The following is a 23,621-nucleotide window of genomic DNA, read 5'->3' on the forward strand; positions in this document are numbered from 1 at the left end:
GCCTAATAAAGAACAATTGAGTCAAGTGTCTTTGGGAAACAATAAATAAATTAAAATAAAATCCCTGCTTGCTAGACGTCACTGTAAAGGAGGCTGTGTTTTACCAGATTAGGCTCAATAATAATAATAATAATACATCATTAGATTGAAAGAAAGTTTAAAATCATGACAAATTGGTCACAAATACCTTCAACATACCAATGTTCAAAGCAGTTAAAACCACTAACGACATAACTACAAAAAATAAAAATGCAGCCATCTGTCAGATGTGGGAGTTTATGATGGTTTTGGAGAACATCCTAAAACTGCATACACTGACAAACTGTGTGGTGTCTGTAGTACAGAGCAGATTATGCTTGGCTGCACTTTGTGGTCTGCTATATTCTCGTTCCCCAAAGAAGGTCACTGCTTTAGATACTTGAAATGATAGCGTGCATGCGTGCATGCATGCAAGCACAAGCACACACACACACACACACAGAGCCATTCCACAGATTGCCCAAATATCCCAGAGCGGAGGAATAATCCAACTCATAACATACACAACATACCACTATGTAAAACACTCCAATCTCTCAATCTCTCTTTGACACTATAACCACAACGGCAGTCTATGGAGCTCACTAGTAATCACAGCCAACTTGTAACCCCCTTGCTAATACTGTACATGGTACAGGGCACTTTTAATCAGCAAAGTTGCAACTGGGCAGTAATCTTTCAAGCCTGCATGGTCAGTTATGAGTGAACACAGGCTGGCTAAAGAAAAGGAGAGCAAATCCCCTGCTTTGCATGGACTTAAGAACGATTATGAAACAGTAAAAATGCAATGCCTCAAACAGTTTCTGTTTTCTACAGTATGAAAGGGCTTTAGTAGGTATAACCTAGTCAAAGTAGCATGCACATTTAATGCAAATATTTCAGTACAAAGACAAAGAGGATTTGTCATAGGCAAAGTTTAAGGTTATCGATTCTTATCATTATCAACCTTACATTTACAGACGGCAAAAGTGAGATGAGAAAAGATGATGATGGGGGAAACTTTAGGAGTCAACGCCACCATGGTGATGAAATATGGGACAGTGCATCATCATCTCAAGGACTAGGTACACGGAATAAAAGAGAAAAGAAAACACAAAGAAAGTGCAGACGATGTCAGAGGCGAGGGATGAACAAGAGGCTAAAAAGCAGAAAGTTATTCTTTTACAGGAAATGATCTGGTGGGGAAAAAAACTGCTTAAGTGAGCTGTTCTGTGTAGAGCTGAGCTGGTCCTTGTGGCTCTCCTGTAATGCCCCTGCTGAGTTTGATGCCTCAGAACTGTTGTACCAGTATGTGTGATTTGACACTATGATATGGAAACATTTCTACTTTTGACAAACTGGTTGTTGCTTAGTAGTTGTGAAATGTGTAAACTATTGTTGGATTATACAGATGGATGACATATGTGGCAAAATATTGCTGCAGCAGTTGTAGAATTACAAGTTTTTGTCTCAGTAAATTTCGAGAGGAACATTCCAACACATATATTGAAATTTACTCACACTTTGGCCTCTGAATTGAGGCTTAAATCAGCCATAAATAGTATATGTTAAAAAAAATAAATCAATAAACAATTAATGGAGTCCAAAATTAAATTTTGCAAAATAAAGCATCTTGTATCAGAAACGGGTTCCGTAAATGTGCATAATTAGTAAAAGTCATATTTAAGTAGGAAGGAAAATAGCCTCAAACCACAGATACATTGTGACACTGACAGGCACTACTTAATGTGGGCTATTGCCAAGGCACTTTGAATGAGAGTTAAATTTATGATCATAATACCTGTTTGTGATAGGTCCTAAAATAATGTGATCATAACAATTTGGACAATATTAACCTTTCGAAAAATAGTAAAACTATAAAGCATGACAATATCACTATAAACTCACCACAGACTCACTATACGACACTTCAGAAATATTATAGCCTAGTGATTCTTCGTTTGGAATAGGATATTTCAGGCATAAAAAAACAGTAGGCTATCTAACTCATAGATTCAGCAGATAGCTCACCTTTAGATGTGTGGGACAGAGCAGGTCAGCATCACCTTGCAACGACGCGATGACAGCTCGGTTGGGTTTGTGGAGTGAACTGCAGAGAGAGCAATAGTTGCGCCTTGGTTTAGTTTCTCTTGGCTTTGTCATGTGATGGAGCTTTGAAAAATAAAACCCTTGAGAACTTCACGCACTTCACTGGAAGCATGGGGCTCTATATGCTGAGGAACTGCACCATGCACTTTTGCAAATTAACAGTTATACGTCGGCAATAAGTTGAAGTGCAGGTAAAAGCTAGTACTGGAGCTTTAAGCGGATAAAAAACATAGCGTGCGCTGTATGGATTTCCTGGCTTTAGATTGGCTAAAACCGTGCCATATGATTTTACATGGACCAACCACATTACTGAACAGGCGACGCCAGGGTGCGCGCAGTTCATTGCAAAATGAAGCCCGAAAAATAAAGTGCAAGCTTAAATAGAAACACGAGAGACAAATCCCGCCCGGCGGAGCTACAGTGCAAAATCAAAACAAGCGCATCCTCCGTTTGTTAGCAGTGACGCTCCGGTAGAGGCTAGCGGGGGATGTAGTCCATAACACAGACAGATACCTTTACTGCGAACGACAGAGACAGCTTCAGAAACTACAACTCCGCCATTTGTAGTCAGTTGAACAGTGCTTGCATCAGCGCATGGAAACGGCACTCGCCGGTAAAGTTACAAGCAGCCTGTTTTGTCGTTTTAAAGTAAATTAGTGTCAGCTTTGAAGCCAGCCATCGTTCTCAGACCCAGCCGAAACACAGCTGAGTACAAACGGACAAATGAAACTCTTCGTAAGTGAAGGCAACCCGCATTGCCTGAAGGTGTTAGCAGCGTTAGAAGTGACTGGAGTACAATGTGACGTTCAATATGTCAACCACGAAGGTAAGAAAGCATGGCTAGCTTAGCCAGATCATCCAACTGGATTGACAGCTAGCTATCAGTTAGTGAGTTAGATGGGGTGCTCGTTAATCATTAGATATCTTTGGACTGAATTCACGTTGTAACTGACGTTTTTGACTGTGTGTAATGGTTAGCTAGCTTGCCAGCATTAAGTGACAGGTTATGCACAACAGCTGCCTGTCCATGATTGAACTGACACTGAGTGAGACATCACTCTACCTGTGTCCACACTAGCTGCACTTGAGAATTAACTAGAAAAGCCTGTTGCTGCCCATCACTGCTTTGTTTGTCTTGTTTCAGTAGTGTGTGTTCGGTGCAGCATTATGCTGCCTTTTATGCCTTTTGGGCTTTACCTGCATCCTCCACCCCGTCCTGACTAGAGGGGTACGAGTTTACATGGATTAGGTTGCATTGTAAGGGTTTATGTTCATATAGAAATGTAGAGATGGGGAAATTATGTTGATCAGAATGGATGTGCCCTTTGAAGTCAGTTAAACCCCCAGCTGTGTGGTTATGTTTAGCAATAATATTGTCAAACCTAGTGTGATCAAATTTATTGGCCAGGTATTTTCCCATCCACCCTTATTTTTTTCAACCAATCTATCATGGTTGTAGTCAATGCAACAGGGTTGATTGTATGTTTGATGTACCTGTGACTCCTTTAAAGTTCTGATCCTTAGTTGAAGATCTGTCAAATAGAAAGATCCAGTTTTAATGTAAGTAGTCCAAAGTCAACAGTGACCATACTGCCATGCATGCTTTTTCATCAAGGTCCTATTCAGCACAGAATATAGGCTAAGTCTACTACTGTTGAGTGTTGGGTATTTCCCATCAGTGCATTGTCTAGTGGAAGGTCATCTTGATGCTGGTGGGTCAAGTAATTTGATTCTGGCGAAATGGTAATATATCCCAGCTTTGTGAGACAGCTCTCGGGGTTGAGCTTATGGTCTGATTGTCTCAATCATGGGAGAGAGGCTTTCCTCCCAGTCGCAGCTGTGTTCAGCTCCTTGTGAGCTGGATAGACAGACATGGATAACCAGGACCATCTGGCACAGTGCATGGATGAGGTGGACTGACTGCACACACGAATATACAGGCATATACAACACAAGTGAAGACATCAATAAAATATGGATGATCAGAACCCCCACATGTGGTCATCTGCCTTGAATTCTGATTAGTTCCAGATTAAGATAAACTCAAATCCTAGATCTCTGCAGTGACCTTTGTGTTCTTTGTAGACCGCTCTTGTAGCTTTACTGATAAATATTGAAACAGAGTATTTGATCATTTCTACGAAAGGGGATTAGACTTGAGATACTGTTAAGAAAAATCCTGATTGTGAGGGATTTACCCTAGAGACATCATGTCTCATGTTCTTGTTAAGATTTCTCCTTGAAGAGACAGGGTTGATTTTAGATTGAAACAATCTGTCCAGTGTTGAAATAGCCTATATCAGATCTAATTGAAGAAGTTGATTTGTCTCTCCATATAAAGACGCAGCCATTTAAATTTGGCAAGATGTTTTATATTTTGTAGCAGTATGTCCCAACCAGCCTTAATAAGCTAAACAGAATCCAGTCTGACTAGTTTGGAAACTTGGTGGCATGTGCCACAATCTTCCTCGCTGTGCTTTGCATTTTATCAGGCCGCATCTTCATATGAACATACTTTGTGGTTGTTCTTTCAGAGAGAGTGGTGCCCTTCCTTAGCCGTCCAGCCTTGCCAGCTCTGCTCCTGTCTAGTGGACTGCACCTCTTCAGCTCCAATGCCATCTGCCGGTCAGTAGACTACTTCCAACTTGCTAATTTATGAATGCCAGTGTGGTTTAGCTTGAATGTGCAGGCTGCTCATTAACCACTGTGTACCCAGCATCAGGTACTCTGCAAATGAGAACAAGTGTTGATAATTCAGCATAGCCTAGTCAGCAGCCCAAAGCAATGTTTCTCAACTTCAGTGGCTATTATGCAATTTTCAAGGTACACCTAATTGTTGATTTCTCAGAAATGTCTGGTGGTAATATAGAAAAATGATATATATTATACTATATACCAATGTAATATATGATTTTATCAATGAAATGTAAATTAAATTCTTTTGTTAGACAATGTATTTATGTCCTGCCACCATGGTATATTTTATGGGACATTATGCCATAATGGTGGCGTATGGCATCTTAGGGCTCACAACACCTCACACCCTAGCTGGCAGTACGTCAGTTAAAGATCCCTCTAGCGAAGGTGTGTAACTTGGCACACATCTGGAGAAAATTCTTTTGAAACCAAGTTAACCTGAGCAGGTTGTACCTATTTTACAAGATTGCCTGCTGTTTTTCCCCTGTTTAACACCTTAGATACATGTTTGAAGCAAGTGGACGGGAATCCAGTGAGCTCTGCAGTCAGTGGCTTGAATGGGAGGCCACTGAACTTCAGGTAAGCTCTACATGACAAGACTTTCAGTCTGCTTGTAATCTATAGCAAAATACTAAGCCTCTTTGAGATGTAAAACTTTTTATTTCTCAAAACTTTTTATTGATTTTGCACCAGTATTGTAGACAACAAACAGTGACATATCCAAGACGTATGAGTGAACTGTTTTCTGATTTGACAGACAAGACATATAAGCAATACGCAAGACACAAACAATAACAAGAACATGAACCAACCCTCAGTTCTATGAACTCCTACCCAACCATCACATATACATTAACCCTTTCCACCCAAATTCTCCCACTGGCTATGGGAAGGTAAATATTAAGAGGAAAAAAAAAACAAATGGGCGGGGGGCCTTGTTCAGATACTCAATAAAGGGCTTCCTTGTCTTATCAAAGGATTTACTGGAGTCTGTAAGTGAAAATCTAATCTTTTCAAGTTTGATATGATTTAGGGTCTTCTTGAGCAAACTACTGTGTGAGGGGGGTAGAGCATGCTTCCACTTAAATAAAATGAGGCACCTAGCTAGTAGAGTGGTAAACGCCGCTTTATCGATGGGAAATTGGGTGCTGCAGGTGGTGGAACTCCAAATAGGGCCGTGAGAGGTTCAGGGTTAAGGTTCATACCGAACACTGTCCCAAGTGTGTTAAAGATTTAATGCCAGAAATCTGTTAAATTTGGACAGGACCAAAACATTTGAGTATGGTTAGCGGGTGACTGTTTGCACCTATTGTAAATTTCACTGGTATCCAGATAAATTTTCGCCAATCGGGCATTTGTGTACTCTGAAAAGAACCTTACACTGCAATAAGCCATGTCTAGCACACATAGAAGCTGAGTGGACTAGATCAAGGATTTGTTCCCACTGGTTGTCAGGTATTGGCACACCAATTTCCTGCTCCCAAATCTGCTTCAGATGGGTTGTCGGATCAGAGTTAAGGGAGTCAATGGAGTCATAAATTATGGAGATGGAGCGTTTCTGGACCGGATCCAAAGCGAGAAGAGAATCAATCGGGGACCCAGGCGGGTGATTAGGGAAATGGGGGTAATTGGATTTAATGAAATGTCTGACTTGAAGGAAAAAAGTGGAATTTGGGCAGGTCAAGCCTAGTTGAGAGCTCTGTGAAATCAGTGAAGATTCCTTCCTTATAGAAATCTTTGATACTAAGTAAGCCCTTGTCACGCCAGATACAAAAAGTGGGGTCGGAGGGAGAGGGTGGGAAATGGAATAAATGATTTTTAAAAACCGGCGCTAAAGTTGAGGGTTTGTCCAGTCCGAAATGTTTACGGAACTGTATCCAGATCTTAATTGAATTGGTAACACCTGGGTTTTGGGAAATATTATGAATTTTAAGGGGAAGTTGTGCAGTAATGAGAGACTGGCGGGAGAGCTTTGATGACAATAGTTCCATTTGGGCCCATGAAGGACATATATCGGCCCTGCTATTGATCCAATAACGTAATTTGTCGATGTTGCATGCCCAGTAGCACTGAATAAAGTTGGGTAGTGCCAGACCGCCTGACTTTTTGGGGAGTTGTAGAATGGCTTTCTTAATGCGTGGAGGATACCATCTGATCTAGCTGACGGAAAAAAGACTTTCTCATAAAAATTGGAATGTGTTGGAACAGGTATAGAAATTTGGGGAGAATCACCATCTTTATAAGGTTAACACGGCCAATCAAGGACAAGGGGAGAGAAGACCAGCGAGTTATGTCAAGTTTACATTTATCGACGAGAGGGCGAAAGTTTTTAGCAAAAAGATCATTAAATGAAGTAGTAATAAACACCCCCAGGTATCTAAAACCTTCAGAGACAACTCTGAATGGAAAGAGAGACCGTGAAATTTTCTTAGATAGAGCGTTGATGGGGAGGAGTTCACTTTTCTGGAAATTTAACTTATATCCAGGGTATTTGCCGAATTGAATTAAAATGTCTTTAACAACTGGGAGTGATGAAACTGGGTTGGAGGCGTATAACAACAGATCGTCCGTGGATAAGAACAGTTTGTGAGTAATACCCATCCTGGTGATGCCCTCAAATCTCCCCTCCTCTCAAAGCCAAATGGCTAAGGGTTCAATGACCATAGCGAATAGGAGAGGAGAGAGAGGGCACCCCTGCCTGGTGCCATGGCAGAGAGCAAATGGGGGAGACCTCACACCATTGGTGAGAACATAAGCGACAGGGGAACCGTAGAGCAGCCTAATCCAAGCAACAAAATCAGAACTAAAGCCAAATTTTTCCAGGACATTGCAAAGGTACTTCCACTCAACCCTGTCGAAAGCTTTTTCAGCGTCTAAGGATATTATTAGCTCAGGAGTGTCAGGGCTGGGGGAACTGATTATATTGAGCAGCCTTCTGGTGTTATAAGAGGAGCTCCTTCCGACCATAAAACCAGTTTGATCCGTTGAAATCAGAGTTGGTAGGGCCTGTTGTAAACGTAAAGCTATGACCTTAGCTAGGATCTTTTGGTCCACATTTAAGAGCGATATGGGCCTATAGTTGTTACATTCAAGAAGGTCTTTATCTTTTTTTAATAAGAGACATATGGCGGCTTCGGATAAAGTTGAAGGTAGTCGGCCATTAATGAAAGATTCATTGTAAATTTTAGCTAGAAGCAGGGAAATTATATTATAATATATAAATAATAAATAATAATTATATTATAATATTCTACTATATACCTGTCCGGGCCGGGGGATTTACCATTTTGTAGCAGTCTAATTGGAGATGTAAAACTTTTTCAATTCATGTTCTTCTACGATCCCTTGTGCAGAAAATTATGAAGAAATGTATTTGCATGATCTATCTAGAGTTTAAGGAAATTAATTATTTAACTTCAGTTGTGCTTTTTCTGGTTATTGTTTACTCTCAAATGATTGCGTCAATCCTATTGAATCTCGATTTTGCCTTATTTGTGCAGCCCGCCCTGCTACAGGCGCTTCACATAGCAGTGCTGCAGGGAAAAGGAGCAGAGGCGTCCAAGGCCCTCAAGGGGCCGCTGAACTACCTGGACCAAAGCTTGAGCAAGACGACCACGCCATATTTAACAGCGGTATGCCAATTTGGTTGTCATATATGAACACACATTTAGGCGATACAGACACACATGCTCACTCATTCACTCACGCACACACATTAATTCACTCACTCACTCGCTCAGGCTCATTCTGTCTGTATCATATATTATCAAGTCAAAAGTTCATGATGCATTTTTGGAAACACAAATGAGCTTAACTGAGCTTCTTCTCTGTACCGCATGGGGCCCCTCCGGCAACATTTCTCTTCTTTCCTTTTATCAACTGGTGATGCATCTTTCAGTTAACAAGATTTATTGGGGGAGGAGGTCCCTTATAGTATGTTGCTGATGTGGGTTTGGGTGTGGGAGGGGGAGATCAATTCTCTCCTCTGTGGTATTTACTCTCCAATGCACACACAGAGAGGCAGTTGTTATGGATATAATAGTCCATATCTATTGAAGAGCCAGCACACAAACAATCACAGTGAGAATTTTGACAGCAGTCTTCCTCAGGACGTGTGTAGTGTGTGGAAACTCTGATGGTACAGACTGGGGTGGATCCCCAGCTCAGCATTGTTTGGGGCTTCTTTCACAGGACGTGCATAGGTTTTGATGGGATGATCGGAAGGGAGGTGTGTCAGGTTCATGAGGGGAATGTGTATCAACTGTCATAAACCCCCCTGAAAATATGAATATATTGCAAATAATGCTAACTAAACTGTGCTGTGTTTCAGGAAGCTGTTTCAGTTGCTGATGTTGTTCTGTGGGCTGCGCTGTACCCTGTTTTATCTGACTCTTCTCTAGCATTGGGTGAGTACTGATATACTGTAAAATTCTGTGTTAAAATAGATTGTTTGCATAGTACAATTTATGATTGTGCCATGTACCATCGATGAGGGAAGTGTGATTTTTAGTACCTTGACTTGTTTCCTTTTCTTTTCCTTTTTCCTTTCCTTTTCTTTCCCTTACCGTCTTTCACTTTGAATTGCTTTCCTTTTCTTTATTTACCTTCTTCCTTTCCATTTCTTGCCTCTCATTCCCTTTCTCTTCCTTTCTTTGACCCTTACCTCTTTTTCCCCTCATTCCCTTCCCTTCTCTACCCTTCACTCCCCTTCATTTCTCTACCCTTTCCTGTTTTTTTGTGTTCCAGGTGACCATAAGTTGGTGCAGGCTTGGTTTGACCGTGTGGCTGGTATGCAGGGCTGCCAGGCTGCAGCTCAGAAGGTGCTGCAGGGAAAAGGCCTGCAGGGCATGAAGAGCTACATGCAGAGGCAGCCTGCCCCCCAGAGCAGCCAGTGCAGAGACACAAAGTCATGTAGCAGCAGCCCCACTGAGGTAGAAGTTAGATTTATCAGCATTGCTATTAGACTTGAAGCATTCTTATTGAACATAAAGCATTCACAGGTGCCTCAGTGGTTACTAGACTGGTGCTTTTGCCTGGGGAAACATGTATGCACTGTGATGTTTTCAAGGAGAAGATTTTATTGGCAATTTACACAAGACATTTGAAGTTTGTCTTATGTACAGTATATACCTGCAAGATATACTGTACATGCATACACACAGCTCCCTAGACATATGCATTTCTTCTCAATCTTTTGAATGTGGCCCATGACACTTTTCATGCCCCTCTTTGTCTGTTTTTACTGTACTGCAGCTGAGAGAACTGCCCAGTCCTTTTTTTATTTTATTTTTGTTAAGAAGAAAGTTAAAGCATTGAAAGTGAGGCAAGACTTGACTTCAACTCACTTCAACTAAGTAGGGCTCTCTTGTAAAGAAGATCCAGTCTCAGGGTGAGATTTAACTTGGCTCTATGAAAGCTAAATTAAAACCAGTGTTGGGATATAGAACATGCAGTATATAAGGGTTACATCACTATTTCTCTATTCTCTTTCTTGTGGAGACGTTGGAGGATTTGAACAAGTGTTAATCAAATATATAGCGATAGCATTTATGGTCTCCCATCGGCGGAGGTTGCAGGATGTGTGCATCTCAGATTACTAGTTGTGTCAAATGGCTCTATGTATAGGGGGTTAAGGGTTGGGGTCAAAAGGTCAGGCGAACAAGAGTGGGTGATGTGTGTGGGATGTCTAGTTATAGAACTGGACCCCAAATGTCTTCGGTGCTGATCGGAAATCAGCGTGACTCTTAAGGCCCGACCCTTTGTGATTCCTGACCAGGCTCCTCTTACTTTATAAGTATCACCCCTACTTGAAATGAAAGCATTTTTTTTACCAAGAATTCACTGATATTATTCCTATGATGTTCTCTCCACAGCCAAGACTCTTTTTGACAAAAAAACACCCAAATCTTTGAGCTCATACAATCACACTGAATGGGAGACCAACTTTATGGACAATGGGGGTTTTTTCGCGCCACATTGATATAAAGCTCAATTGGATGTTAACACTCTTAAACTCTTAATCTTATAACACATTATTCTAAATCCATGCACTCAAGGCCCAATATATTAATAGAGCAGCTGGTCTTCTGATTACATTCTTTTGCAAAGTTGTTCATGTTCATATTTGTTTGCTGATTAAACTTTCTAAGATTCTAAAAATAATGTAAATTAATTCTAGTTCAGGCTGGATTTCCCCTCTTCTGTGACATCACTGAAATGTGTTGCTTGAGACGGTTGTGAGAAAATTTCTTGTTCCCACATCTGGAATTAGGACACAAAGTAGTTATTTAATGTAGGCATGGAAACATCTATTTATAAAACTTTCTCAAACTATACACTTTGATGATAGGGCTTCATTTTCCTTAATCTTGAGAACTCATAAGCAGGACTGCCACTGGTCATGGAATTTCTGGAATATCATGGAGGTTTGAGAGGCATATTCCAGACAGGGAAAGTTTATGGATTATGGTTTTCAACTGATTTTATACATTGCATGGCCACTTCTCCACAGTAAGCCCAACTGTCGTGGAAACCAATGAGTACCCCTTTCCTGAGTGTAAAAATCCAGTATTAACAAGCCATATAAAATAGAATCTTTAGGTCATGGAAGAGCTCTGAATTAGTTATGGAAAGACATGGAATATTTGGTCCAGGGTGGGAACCCTGCATAAATCAGTATGATAAAATGGTGGGATAAAAACCCTAGATTTAATAGAATGTCTACTTTTTGGAGACATCCTCAAAGTTGGTTTCAGTGGAATTCCCAATGAATGCGAGTTCCCCATCTCCTGATGTCTCTCTAGGGTGAAGAGGGGGAGCGTGTGGTCTCAGAAGAGGAGATGGAGGCAGCTGCTCTCACCTGGAGTAAAGGTTTGGACAATTGCCCAGTGGCCACAGAGAGACAGCACCCCATGTAAGAACCCTACATTTTATATATTAGGCATTTAGCAGATACTCTCATCCAGAGCGATTTAAAATGAATGAGTTAGGATTGTGAAATTGTATGAAGTACATGAATGCTCTTTTTGAGAAATGTCAGAATTAGAATCAAACTTTTTTTTTACTTGAATAACTGTGGACTTGAATAAGTTTCATCACCCAAAGGGCCCTTTAAACCCATTCAAAGCCTTTTGTACAGTTTCAAGTAAAGCACTGCGAAAATCAACCTGTTTTTTGTCAACTCCTGAACAGTTGATTTAAAAAGTCTTCATCCAACCGGAGTACAGCAGAGTAGCTGCAACAGTAAGGTCATGTACTAGGAATCTGTCCAAGAGGATGTGGACTCTCGAGAAGGGTTATAGATTGATCTGATGGGAGAATCAGAGGGCAGAATAAACTCCATGTCTGTGTCTGTCTTCCTATCAGTCTGCCTCAGGAGGGCAAGCGTAACATCCTGCTGACCAGTGCCTTGCCTTATGTCAACAACGTCCCCCACCTGGGCAACATCATCGGCTGTGTCCTCAGCGCTGATGTCTTCTCCAGGTAGGAGTTTAAATCTTGTAATCTCTTTAATTATTACTCCTTGTTTTGATTTGTTTTGATTGTTTTGATATCATTTTAGTGGCATGGAACCAGGGTGGCTTACAAAATACTGATAATCCATGAACAAAATTTAATACTGTGCATCCTTATGTGCAAATGAAATGCATGCAACAAACACTCACATATTTATATCCATATAAATGCGTACAACATGTGCATACTGTACATGCTACATTTGCATACCTGTAATATAAGTTACTTTTTATTGTGTTTTTATGTAAACTGTATTAGTAGTTCTCCATTTTCCCTTTATCCACCTCACCTGCTCTCTCTCCCTCACTCACTCTCATTGTCATTCTCATTCACTCCTACGAATAAATATAAATTTATTTTTCATTTCCACATCTCTCTCTCTTTCCTCTTCTGTCTTTGTCTGTCTCTCTCTCTCTCTCTCTCTCTCTCTCTCTCTCTCTCTCTCTCTCTCTCTCTCTCCATCCCTCCACTCCTCTCCCCTCCCAGGTATGGCCGTCTGCGTGACTGGAACCTGCTGTTTGTATGCGGTACAGATGAGTACGGCACGGCCACGGAGAACAAGGCCAGAGAGGAGGGCCTGACGCCGCAGCAGATCTGCGACAAGTACCATGCCATCCACTCCAGCATCTACAAGTGGTTCCAGATTGACTTTGACTTTTTCGGCAGAACCACCACCGAGAAACAGACAGAGTAAGTGGAAAGGAGGGAAGGAGACTGTAGCCTGTTTAGGGTAACAGAGGAAAAGAGAGAGTCCACTGGAGAGGTGTCCGATAATAATCAAATTTACAGTAAATCAAGATCAAGAAATAAGAAGGTACAGTTAACTCAGCAGTCAGATTAAGCAGTGATAACTGTATATGTATTACCCAACTTAAAGGTATGTTTTAGAAAGAGGTGAAGGCCTGGTGAATCTAGGAGAAACAGTCATAAAACTTGATGAAGCTTCTGTTTGAAAATATCGATGAGCTCACTAGATGAAGCCTGGAGGTGAAACTTGCTCCGGTGTATTGATTGTAGCTCTAAATAATTATTAAAGATATGAAAGTAATGGGATGGGCTTGAAGCCTTTCAGTGTGCAGTAGAATACATTCATTGTTGTGTGGATTAGATATCAATTTGTTTGTTTCTAAAAGTGTTTAAAGATGATGTGGTAAGAGTTTTTGCTGGGCTTACCTCATCACTTGCAACAAAAGCAAGGAAATCCAAGGCACTCTTCTTCAATAAAGATGAGACTTTAATCCATGGGTTTGTTGATTGAACAGGATTAAAAAGATAAAAACTCTGATGTGCTTTGGCCTTTGCTTTTGATGGAGTACAACATGAAAAGCATCAAACAGTACCATGTTCTTTGAAAAATGAAAAAAGGCCCATGGATTAAGACTTTTTACTTATTCATGAAAAGTGCTTTGGATGTCCATTCTTAAATTTGAAATATACTAACGCAACACCAAAGGTTACCTTCAGCGTTGTTTTTCTTTACATTTTACTTTGTTTTATATACCAAGTGAATGAAATGGAACTCTCTCCCTTTGTTTTCTTTTTCTATATTACTTACTCCACAAGGTTTATATAACTCATTAGCCAACCTAGCAGAACAGTGTTTATCATTCAATGAGTTGGGAGCCAAAATGGGTCATGGGTCAATGTCTGGTTAGTCCCCTGCATAACAATAATGGCAGTATTTTCATAAGCCTTGGTCCCAGGGCAAGAAACAAATGTTTCCTTTGTCGCCCAGGCCCATTATTTTTAAGAACCCATGAAGAATTTCTGCACTCTCTCTGTCCTCTATCATCCATTCAGGATAGCCCAGAACATTTTCTGGCGACTCCATGAGCGTGGTTTCCTAATGGAGGACACAGTGGAGCAGCTACGCTGTGAGAGCTGCCAGCACTTCCTGGCCGACCGCTTCGTAGAAGGGATCTGTCCCCACTGCAGCTACCCAGAAGCCCGTGGGGACCAGTGTGACAAGTGTGGGCGTCTCATCAACGCTGTGGAGCTCAGGGTGAGTTTAGAGGGGCAGGTTGTACGTGTGTAGTGATGATGAACAGCAAGAGGATGGTGATGGTTAATCTCTGACTGTGGCCATGATGATAATTAGTATGATGATAGTAACTGCCATACCATTTTCTTTGATATTTAGTTTAATTTACTTTCTTGGTGTAATCCACTTTCCCTCAACTTGCCTCATCTACTTCTACTTGAGTTAGTGATTTCCTGCGTTTTTCAGAATGACTTTTGACAACCCCAGAGAAGGGGCCTTAACTTTAATCAAAGGTAGGTGTATGGGCATATAAATTTAGCTACCTAGCCAACTAGTTGATGTGTTTAGGGTTATCAGCACAGACTATCTTGGCCTACCCAGTGTTAATCATTGTTGACCACTGTCCCCTTCAGGAACCCCAGTGTAAAGTCTGCAGGCGGACTCCTGTCATCCGCTCCTCCAAACATCTGTTCCTGGATCTGCCCAAGGTATGATTTTCACACTGCACATTCATAGCCTGGGGTCTCCTTACTCCAGTTTAAGATTTGAATTGATGCATATTTAGTTCTTTCATTGGGCTCAAGTCAGACTTCGCCTGCTTATAGAAAGTGTAAGGTAACCCTGGCACTTTGGCTCTTATCTTAGGACTATAAAACTTCTTGAATGGCGTTAACCCTGAAGTAATTTCATTGCAAACACAGCTTACTCTGTCTGGAGTCATGAAATAAGGGTGTTTTAACTATTCTCATCCTCCCTCTGCCTTTCACAGTTGGAGGCTCAGTTGGAGCAGTGGCTGGAGAAGTCGACCGGTGCAGGAGACTGGACAACCAACGCCAAACAGATCACCCGCTCCTGGCTGAGAGATGGGCTCAAACCTCGCTGCATCACCAGGGACCTGAAGTGGGGAACACCAGTACCTCACCCCGACTTTGGAGAGAAGGTCTGTAATTGTCCGGGTAAAATGTAATTTGTCTCTCGCATCACAAAACTTGCAGTTTGATGGCATTCTTTGTTTTTAGGCTGTTCAGTAAGTATTTCTTTATGTGGGGAGGACAAAATGCCCACACAAGCTAGAAATTTGCTTTTCCTTTTTGTTTGGTAAACATAATATAGGCCTATAGCTTAGCCATATTGCCTGCTGAGAAGATGATGAATGCAAACGCTTCATATCTAAGGTCAGTTCTTTAGTGAGCAAAAATTTTCCTTCATTTACTGTTGAAGAGTGTTCATGGAACCATAGTTATCCTTAACTCACATTCTCAACATATGTACACCAGTACACGGTACTTCGATTACAACTGCATACCATCACATTGAAGCAACACTGTTTCCCCACGGTTCCCCACTCATTGTAGTCAACAGGGATACTGCAGTACTCCCCAACAGCAGACATGTGCTTTACTGTGGCGCTTTGCTTTCTAGCTCTGGCTTGTCTTAACCATTTTGGGAAACTGACCACTTCTGTTAGTATGCATGCAGTGTTAGTACGATGCTGCAGTGGCTTTTCAATTGATTGACATTGGGTGCTAACTGACTGAGTGTTTTTCCCCACACAGCAATACGTCAGGTATTTTGTTCCCTAATCCTACTCTAATAGTCATCGACATGATTAACTGTTGTGTTTGCTAAATATCCAGGTCACTGCGCATCCTGAGGATTTTTAGATTTTTTTTTCTTCTTTTTTTAGTATGTCCTCCTAATCTCTGTTTCAGTTCAATTCAATTCATCCACAATTCACTTCTCTAATACAGAAATGTAGAAATACAGTACTTCATTATAGTACTATATAACATTCAGACTGAAAAATGTGACCGCTGTCACTCATGATTGTCTTGTTTCCTCTGCAGGTGTTCTATGTGTGGTTTGATGCTCCTATCGGCTACCTGTCCATCACCGCCAACTACACAGACCAATGGGAAAAGTGGTGGAAGAATCCTCAACAGGTACTTTCCCTCAACTCACATGTTGGCAGAATTGATTTGACGAACCAACCAGCCTACTGAGACAGAGGGTCGGCAGTTCATGTGTCCTGTTTACAACACAAAACGGTTTGGATTGCTTTTTCATTGCCCCATCCGGACAAGTTAATGTGATAAACAGAAGAGGAAAGAATCTGCTGGATTATGAATTAAATTCACATCCAGTTTGTTACTCATAGCTACAAAGAACAGACAGTAGATTGGGTTGAAGAAAATAAATTCATGCACAGATATTCTTTATAGCATTATTTGTTCCTATCTCCTCTACAGACATTGACCTAACTCAGAACTTCTGGGTAAAGGGAATTACAATCAAGAAAGACTGATATTACATTATTCACTTTATTACAAAGTCGTCCATCTGCACATTGTCTAGCCGATTTGTACTTATAACCTAATAATCAACAATAGTCAAAACTAGCTGAGGCAGATATTCCTCATTTTTATGTAATCTCTCCAACCAGTTCATGAAAGCTACATTTAAGCACTCATTCATTAATTTACATGAGGGTTTTATGAAAATGCTGAATCATTAAAAAGACTTAAAACCCTATAGATAAAAAGACATTTGCTCCTACAACCTAGCTATGTTCTTTACTCACACTGACTCATTTCATCTCTTTCCATCTAAAACCCTAGGATTCAGTTCCTGTGGTGTGTGTATGTGTGTGTTTGTGTGTGTTGGCCTATATTCACAGAGCAGATAGAGAGAGAGATAGATGGGGGGTTGGGGAGAGCTGATAAGTCCTCTTTGAACTGGATGATCTCATGATGATCTAATATGATGTCATCCTCACACTGCAGTTCTGTATTTCTGCCACCAGGTGGAGCTATATAACTTCATGGCCAAGGACAATGTGCCATTCCACAGTGTGGTGTTCCCCTGCTCCCTACTGGGAGCTCAGGACAACTACACCCTGGTCAACCACCTCGTTGCCACTGGTAACAACCTTTTTTGTTGCTTTTGATTGACCTTTTTCAATTGATTGCTAAAAACTGCTATCAATTTCACAAGTTGATTCATTATTTGATAGATTATTTGGTTGATTGATTTTAGGGTTCACAGCAGATTTTTGAAAAGGTACTTTGGTACCGGCACATTTATAATATACATACAACTTTACACTAAATATAAAAGATTATGGTGAAATTGCTCTATCTTAAAAATGACCACACACACACACAATAAAAAATACAGACAAAATAAATTGTTTTTCATTTATTATAGACTCAGGTGTCCTCACTGATCACATTCACACAGGACAGGAAATATTATTGGCATGGGCTCAGCGTTGACAGTGACTTTATACTACACTTGTGCTGTATCTTCCCCTCAGAGTATCTGAACTACGAGGACACAAAGTTCTCCAAGAGCCGCGGTGTTGGTGTGTTTGGAGACATGGCGAAGGACACAGGCATCCCCTCCGATGTGTGGCGGTTCTACTTGCTGTACATGCGTCCAGAGGGCCAGGATTCAGCCTTCTCCTGGGCTGACATGGCTCTGAAGAACAACTCTGAGCTGCTCAACAACCTGGGCAACTTCATCAACAGGTTGGTGGTAGTGGGATGGAATTGTTTTTTCAGGGTTTATAAGGAATTCCTGCTTTTTAGCTGTGACCAGCAGCTAGTGTAAGTCACTCTGTTGGTTGGTCGGTAGGGTTAATCTGTCAGTTCCAAAAATTTCAACAAACCTCACTGTGCATAATAGAGCTGCAGGATACAGAGATACAACACTATATGTTTCTCAGGCAGCCACACTGGTGCTTTAGCCCACTTGGTTGGGCAGCTTCCATGCGAACGTCCTGGGTTCTGATCCTGGGGTTAGCAAATTAAACAGAGTTTGACTCTGAAACCCTGCAAGCACAGAATGTTTATATTATGCTATTTGACATGGTCAATTTAAAAGGCTACATTTTTCCACCAAGATACTAAGAAAAGAAATGTCCACCAAGTGTAATCTTTTAGTTTGATAACACTGAGTGATGTTGCGCATGGTCAAGAATAGGCCTAATCATTCAGCCTGATCAGTCAACCAGTGAACAAATAATCAGACAAGCCTCAGGTGACTCATATTTTGTACACAAGTGAAAAAAAAAAAAAATAAGCAGCAGAACTGCCATCTAGTCCAATTACCTACTAAGTTTTAAAGATCGCTGTACTCTGAAAAAGTATGTTACAGCAAAAACTATTATAAGAGGTTCACCCCAGTTTTCTAAATTTGTTTGGGATGGCGTAATTTAGCCCCAGTTACACCGCCTCAGATGATTTTTAAAAGATCACGGTTAAATCCTGCATCAAAGATTTTTCTCAGCGGAGTACCTTGATCTTCAAAATTGGTCTGGGGCAGCAACGCTGATGCTTAATTGGTTCAAAAATATCTTGTAGATTGCATCCACCCTAAGGTGTTGGAGGTGGAAAGTACTCAGCTTTAGAGAAGGAACTGTGTCCTTGCCTGGATCCAGCCCCTGAATCACTATATCATTAGCTACGTCCACTGTATGCACACTTTTTCAAATTGTAGGTGATTCAGGGTTCTGGCGTTCCTTTTATCTATGTCATTATTTGATCGATTAGGGAAGATTCAATCACTGTAATTCAGTGTGAATAGTTCTTTATTCCGGCATGAATTGACATAAATGCTTTTTGGTCTGGCAGACCTTCCTCAGAAGCTGAGATGTGTAAAATATAGAATAGTTTGTTGCGTCAGATTGTAACTTTCTCTATATAAACGTCCTCCTGATATACACATGAAACTCATTTCAAAAATGACTTGTTCCAGACTCACCTACCATTTAGAGGCGATGAAGGAGCTCACACTATACAGAGGCTCATTGCAGTATACTGTTGTGTTAGTTTACGCTGGCTGAGAACTGCATTACATCTGGCAACAAAATCTATAATTTATGAACAATTAGCAAGTCAAGTAACAAGCCCTTCCCTCTCTTTGCTCTCGCTTTCTCTTCCTCTCTCTCACTGTCTTTCTGTATCCGTTCCAACTTTTTTCCCCAACCCCCTTTTTTTCCTCTCTCTCTCTATATGCCTCATTCACTGTCCACCCATATCTCTCTCTCCCTCTCTCTCTCTTTCTCCCTCCATCCTCCAGAGCTGGGATGTTTGTCAGTAAGTTCTTTGAGGGCTGTGTGCCTGTCATGGAGCTACAGCAGGAAGACAAGCGGCTCCTGGCACAGGTGGGCTGGGAGCTGCGCCAGTACATCCAGCTCTTGGACAAAGTCAAGTAAGAACGCTCAAATCTCAAATCACATACTTGTCAAAAGCAGTGCTGAGGGGCACTGTAATGTAGATTGAAATTGATATGCAGTCATTTAAATTAAAGTGACAATGAAATTCTGTTTTTCTTTAATCAGTTTAATTCAGTGACTCTAAAAATATAATTTTCAGTTTGGGTTCATTACCAGTGCTAAATTGGTAATTGCATCAAATTCAGTTTCATCTCGACACTAGAGGTAAAACATAATTGTTGATGAAACCATAAATGACAATGTGGGTTGTGGTTGCAGTACTTCCTCAAGTCAGTTTCATGTCATCAACGTGTTTTCTTTGAAATGTTCCACCAGAATTCGTGACGCTCTGAAGCACATCTTGAACATCTCTCGCCATGGCAACCAGTACATCCAGGTCAATGAACCCTGGAAGAAGATCAAGGGAGGAGATGCAGAAAGGTATGTGTGTGGCCTTATTCAAGTCACCTCAGTCTGTATCAATTTCAATTCAGTGTAATCTCTGTAATTCCATACAAAGGGAATGTATCTGCAAGTGTCGCAGTTTGTGAACTGTCATACAAATGTGTGTGCAATTCTCATTCTCTGCTAAAACACACAGAGACTGACCACTCATCTTTTGAAATATGGATAAATATTCACAGTCATGAATGAGTCCTCTGGGTGTAGTTGATGCAGCAAACAAGCAAAAATTTATTTGATTTAACAAAGATTGAGTTAATAAGATTTCATTTGATAAGACAGAAATACATACATGTGTGTATTGCTGACTAGAAGAGTGATCATGAAAATCTAATTTCTGTCCGACTTGAGATAAATTGGGAAATTGGCATTCAAGATGTGACTGACTGATGCCTCTTTTCTCCTCTTCCTCTCCAGGCAGCGTGCGGGCACAGTAACCGGTGTGTCTGTGAATATTGCGTGCTTGCTGTCGGTGATGTTATCGCCATATATGCCAACAGTCAGCCAAACCATCAGGGACCAACTCAACGCCCCTCACTCTTGCATCACTATCATGTTGCAAGGCGCTGGCGCCTTTGTATGTTCCCTAAATGCTGGCCACCGCATCGGCACTGTGAGTATGGCCTCGAAAGGCACACACACACACACACACACACACACGCTCACACACATACATGAGCATACACACAATCTGAACTTGTGGAACCTGCAGTAGATTTACACTGGGTGATACAAGGAGGATGCAACAATTAGTATGTCAATATATCAATACTCTGGAGGACACACATGTGCGATGATACACACATGCACACATACACAAGAATAATAGCCCAGAAGGTGTTTCTAGGGCTCAGCCATAGCACAGCAACTTTCTCTCAGGCCAGTTGTCCCTTCAGGCCTAACAGTGGTGACTCGTGTCTGCAGCCTACACTGCATGCGGCCTGTGAGGCGGTCGTGACTGAGGTCTCCACGCGACGAGCAACTTGTGTTTTTTCTAGTACGGAATGATGCGATCTTAGATAAGCTCGCGTCACACCGAGACTATACAGCGTTCATGTGCACACAACATCTCTAACAAAACAGCCTTTGTCATCAGTGCAATGCTCCCCTCAAGAGTGGCGGTCATGACTGAGACAAATTTTTCCAATACACAATTATCTGCATGGTTGCATAATCCTTTTTGTTCAAAGAGGAAAATAGAGCCTCCAGGTTAAATTTTCCAGCTATATTGGCCTTGGGCTGGATTCATAATTACAAACTTTTTAAATATTCGTCTACAATTACATTGTTTTTTTCCACCTTTTGTTGCCCCTGCCTCCCCATTCTGTCCCCAGGTCAGCCCATTGTTCCAGAAACTGGAGGCGGACCAGATTGAGGCTTTGAAGAAGAAATTTGGTGGACAGCAGGTATTTGATGTTTATGATGCCTAATGGTCTGTGCAACAGCTCAGTCAGGTCTTGTAGAAATATAGGTAGACTATTTATGAATAATGAAATAAAAAAAAAAAATAGATAAAGCATTGCGTGAAGCATCACCGCACATCGGCTTCAGTCACACTGCCGTCGTGAATAAGAATTTGTACTTAATTGCAGTGCCTGTCTGGTAAAATAATGATAAAAAAAAGAAAACATACCATAAATATTTTAATTGTATATCACGCATCCATTTTGTAGGTAGGAATGATAGGTCTTTAAAGTCCAACACCTCAGTGCCTGTCTAAACCTTCTCCTCAACCTCTCCTGCCTCTAGCCTGAGGATGAACCACCTACGAAGAAGGTATCCAAGGCCGTGTGTGTGTGTGAAGAGTCCACCGTAGTGCTGCTCTATTAATGTTCATTACCACGCGCCTGCACTAACACTAGCAGCTCGTCTAACATCGTCATATTTGTGTATTTGAATTCCACTCATCCCTTGTCCAGTGTGATTCATTCCGTCCATTCATACCGTCATGACTCATAAAATCTCGCCGACATTTTGAGTGATGAGTGATATTATGTGAAATGAAATAAGTAATCTCTTGAAATAATAACCTTCATACGCCTCAAAATCGAATATCTCCATCTGTCTATTTCCAGCCTCAGAAGACAGCTCCGAACGCTGCCAACGCCAAGCCCGCCGATGCGCCAGCCGCTGCTGCTGCTGCCGTGGCGGCGGCGGTGAACGGAGCGGACCCAGACAGAGCCAAGCAGCTCACACAGGCCGTGGCTGAGCAGGTGAGATCGCCGGCTGGCGGCGGCATGGCGTTGATCCGTCAACTGTTAACTTAATTGTTCTATTTTAAGACACTGTGGGATTAATTACCTGTCATAGGCCTTTTTATTAGAAGGAGACTGGGCAGTCGCAACACTTTTAATTACATCAGACTCAAAAGGATTCTTTTAATTGCATTGCCTTTCGTTTCAAATCGGATTCCTTTAACTGGATACCAAAGCGGTTGCCGTCTTCCTTGAGCGATGAAAATTATTTCTCGAACAATCAAACCATGGACACACCAAACTATTGGGCATTGGACAACTGAAAGTAGCCACATGTAATTATTTCACTGATCCGCTTCACCATTTGACAAATCACCCGGTAATGCGCAAGCTTCAAATTATAAGATTGTGACTTTTTTTTTTATATCAAAATTGAGTTCCACATATTCGTGATCTTTGGGCGTTACCGTATGCTTGAGTGGTGTTATTGTTTAGAAAATAACCTTTTGGGGTAAAATATTTTAAAAGATGGAAAAGTACATAACCGTTTTGCCAGCTGGTATGTCAGATCTTTGCTGCTCAATATCTCGAAACTGCAAACCGCCCAGATAGAACCTTATAATTCCAAGCTCAGGAGTGGCTACTGTAATGACTTCGTTTTTAATTTCAAACAAAAAACTGTTTGTTTTTTTTGTCCATCTGTGTTGAAGTGTTTTATCAAACACAGTTGAACAAGTGTGATAAATGTATCACACCCTGTCATCTTATCTACTACAGGGGGACAAGGTGCGAGCGCTCAAGGCCCAGAAGGCGGAGAAGGCCGTGATCACAGCAGAGGTGGCCATGCTGCTGGACCTTAAGAAACAGCTGGCTCTGGCAGAGGGGAAGAGCCCCGAGCCCACAGCTCAGAAGGGCAAGAAGAAATGAGACAGAGAAAAAGAGAATAAAAAACTGGTGGAGGTTAGTCAGAGGAAGGAAAGAGTAGAATGGTTTGAGGTATGATACTGGAGAATGAGAACAAGATGTATACTAAGAGAGAGATGAGGGTATTAGCTTAAGGCAAAGCCGTGACAGGATCTAAGACAATGTGGTATTGGCACTGAGGACTAATGAAATGCTGGATAGGCCGACGGGGAAATGAAAACACACAAAGAGAGAGTCAAATGAATACAGCTACAGAATGGAGGGATTTTTCCAAATCCCTACACCAAAAGAAACTGATTTTATACTCTGGCTATGTGATAAAGTCAGCATACGATATTAGTGTTGGAAGGTGTGTTGCGAATTTAAACACGTTTTTTATATCCCCTGGAAAATTGTTATTTTGCCATTTGCTACAAATATCCTTTTCACATCAAGAAAATAAATTTATCATATGCAGCCAGAAATTGTCCGGGTCCCCCCCCCCCCCCTTTCTCAATTACCT

General features: G+C 41.3%; 2 protein-coding genes across 6 annotated transcripts in view; one reads left to right on the top strand and one right to left on the bottom strand.

The window, feature by feature from the left end:
* arhgap9 (Rho GTPase activating protein 9) overlaps positions 1-2,292 on the bottom strand; it is a 41,104-nt gene extending 38,812 nt beyond the window's left edge. For all 4 annotated transcript variants that reach the window (XM_071544538.1, XM_071544540.1, XM_071544539.1 and 1 more), the window contains exon 1: positions 2,050-2,292. The gene's annotated coding sequence lies outside the window, so the exon portion shown is untranslated. The remainder of the gene's footprint in view (positions 1-2,049) is intronic.
* A 432-nt stretch (positions 2,293-2,724) lies between these two features.
* On the top strand, positions 2,725-23,560 carry mars1 (methionyl-tRNA synthetase 1). Of its 2 annotated transcripts, XM_071544542.1 has the most exons (22): positions 2,725-2,953; positions 4,662-4,752; positions 5,325-5,403; positions 8,325-8,456; positions 9,155-9,230; positions 9,571-9,755; positions 11,628-11,737; positions 12,190-12,306; positions 12,826-13,029; positions 14,140-14,341; positions 14,734-14,808; positions 15,090-15,260; positions 16,168-16,263; positions 17,124-17,241; positions 17,637-17,850; positions 19,403-19,534; positions 19,875-19,983; positions 20,422-20,613; positions 21,335-21,406; positions 21,750-21,776; positions 22,085-22,213; positions 22,973-23,560. In XM_071544542.1, the coding sequence occupies exons 1-22, from the start codon at positions 2,851-2,853 to the stop codon at positions 23,120-23,122; spliced, it is 2,784 nt and encodes a 927-aa protein (XP_071400643.1). In that variant the 5' UTR covers positions 2,725-2,850; the 3' UTR covers positions 23,123-23,560. The 2 variants fall into 2 exon arrangements, with proteins under 2 accessions (XP_071400643.1, XP_071400642.1); XM_071544541.1 differs by lacking the exon at positions 21,750-21,776 and having other exon boundaries at positions 19,875-19,979; positions 20,418-20,613; positions 22,076-22,213.
* Positions 23,561-23,621: the final 61 nt, after the last annotated feature.

Source organism: Centroberyx affinis, unplaced genomic scaffold, assembly GCF_046629955.1.
Source record: "Centroberyx affinis isolate AG114_WGS23_722 - 3 ecotype Tasmania unplaced genomic scaffold, CSIRO-AGI_Caff_v1 ptg004599l_1, whole genome shotgun sequence".
In the NCBI taxonomy this organism is placed as follows: domain Eukaryota; kingdom Metazoa; phylum Chordata; class Actinopteri; order Beryciformes; family Berycidae; genus Centroberyx; species Centroberyx affinis.

Bases quoted from the DNA above. Each gene is read 5' to 3' on its own strand.
- mars1 (XM_071544542.1), top strand. From the start codon at position 2,851: ATGAAACTCTTCGTAAGTGAAGGCAACCCGCATTGCCTGAAGGTGTTA. The intron at 9,756-11,627 runs GTAGAAGTTAGA...ATGTCTCTCTAG, and splicing joins GTAGCAGCAGCCCCACTGAG to GGTGAAGAGGGGGAGCGTGT. The intron at 14,342-14,733 runs GTGAGTTTAGAG...TGTCCCCTTCAG, and splicing joins TCAACGCTGTGGAGCTCAGG to GAACCCCAGTGTAAAGTCTG.